Source organism: Tupaia chinensis, unplaced genomic scaffold (genome assembly GCF_000334495.1).
Source record: "Tupaia chinensis unplaced genomic scaffold, TupChi_1.0 Scaffold000201_1, whole genome shotgun sequence".
NCBI lineage: Eukaryota > Metazoa > Chordata > Mammalia > Scandentia > Tupaiidae > Tupaia > Tupaia belangeri.
This window is the reverse complement of record NW_006159676.1, coordinates 1,378,773-1,379,744: the sequence shown is the minus strand read 5'-3', so window position 1 is coordinate 1,379,744 and position 972 is coordinate 1,378,773. Positions and strand designations below refer to the sequence as shown.

Sequence of the window (972 nt, the reverse complement as noted above, 5' to 3'; positions counted from 1 at the left end):
ATTCCTGCAGCGGGGACGGGGCGGGGCCTGTTATAGCCACGCCCTAGGGGGCGGAGCCCGTTGGGACCACGCGGCGGAACTGGGGGCCGGCCCTGGGGGCGGAGTTAGTCGGGACCACGCCTCCAGGCTTGGGCCAGTCCTTGGGGCGAAGCCAGTCGAGACCACGCCCCGAGGCTGAGGGAGCCAATCCCGGCGGGGGCGGAGCTAGTTGGCCATACGCCCCAGGCTGGGTTCGGTCCACGGGGCGGAGCTAGATGAGACCACGCCCCTGGGCTGGCGCTGGTCCTGGGGGCGGGGCCATGTCCTGAGCTCTCTTGCAGCGAGGGCTCCGCAGTCTCTGATTCTCTGCGCCGTCCTCTCTTCTGCGTCTACCCTGGAGGTTCTCTCCAGCTCCCGCTATCTCTTGCACGACCTCTGTCTCCTTTTGTCTCTCCCTCTCCGTCCGTCTCCATCTCTCATCCAGTCTCCCTCCGTCTCTGCCTCAGCGCTCTCCCTCGCTCCGTCTCGGTCTCCCCATTTTTTCTCTCCCGCCCGCCCCATCCCGGCGGTCCCAGCCGCGCTCACCGCACGCATCACACTCCATCACCGTGTTTTTCAGGAACGTGATCTCCTTGACCTTCGGGGCGAAGGGGGGGTGCTGTCAGTAGGGACCCCATCCCTCTCCTCCTCCCTTAGGTCTCCCCCTCCTCAGACTCTCTCTCTCTCTCTCTCTCTCTCTCTCTGTCTCTTCTGGGAGTTCCTACCCATGGACCCCGCCCTCTCCAGCGCCTTGAATCCTTTGGAACTCCCCGCCATGGGGAGCATTTTCTTCTTCCTTTCCATAAACCTCCTCCCCCAGGACCCCTTCTCCGGTCGGTGCCTCTCTCCCCTCTCCGCGCTCCCCTACCTCCGAGCCTCTCCCCTCCCTTCTCCTCCCCGGGCGCCGCTCGGGACCCCGCGCCCCACCTGCTGCCGCAGCAGCTCCCGCCCGTC

General features: G+C 66.3%; 1 protein-coding gene across 1 annotated transcript in view; it reads right to left on the bottom strand.

Annotated features, from left to right (window-relative positions):
• Window positions 1–972, bottom strand: part of COMP (cartilage oligomeric matrix protein) — an 18,417-nt gene that overhangs the window by 8,898 nt on the left and 8,547 nt on the right. Inside the window, exon 2 of the mRNA XM_014587279.2 lies at window positions 565–616. Coding sequence (XP_014442765.1) covers window positions 565–616 — 52 coding nt within the window. The remainder of the gene's footprint in view (window positions 1–564; window positions 617–972) is intronic.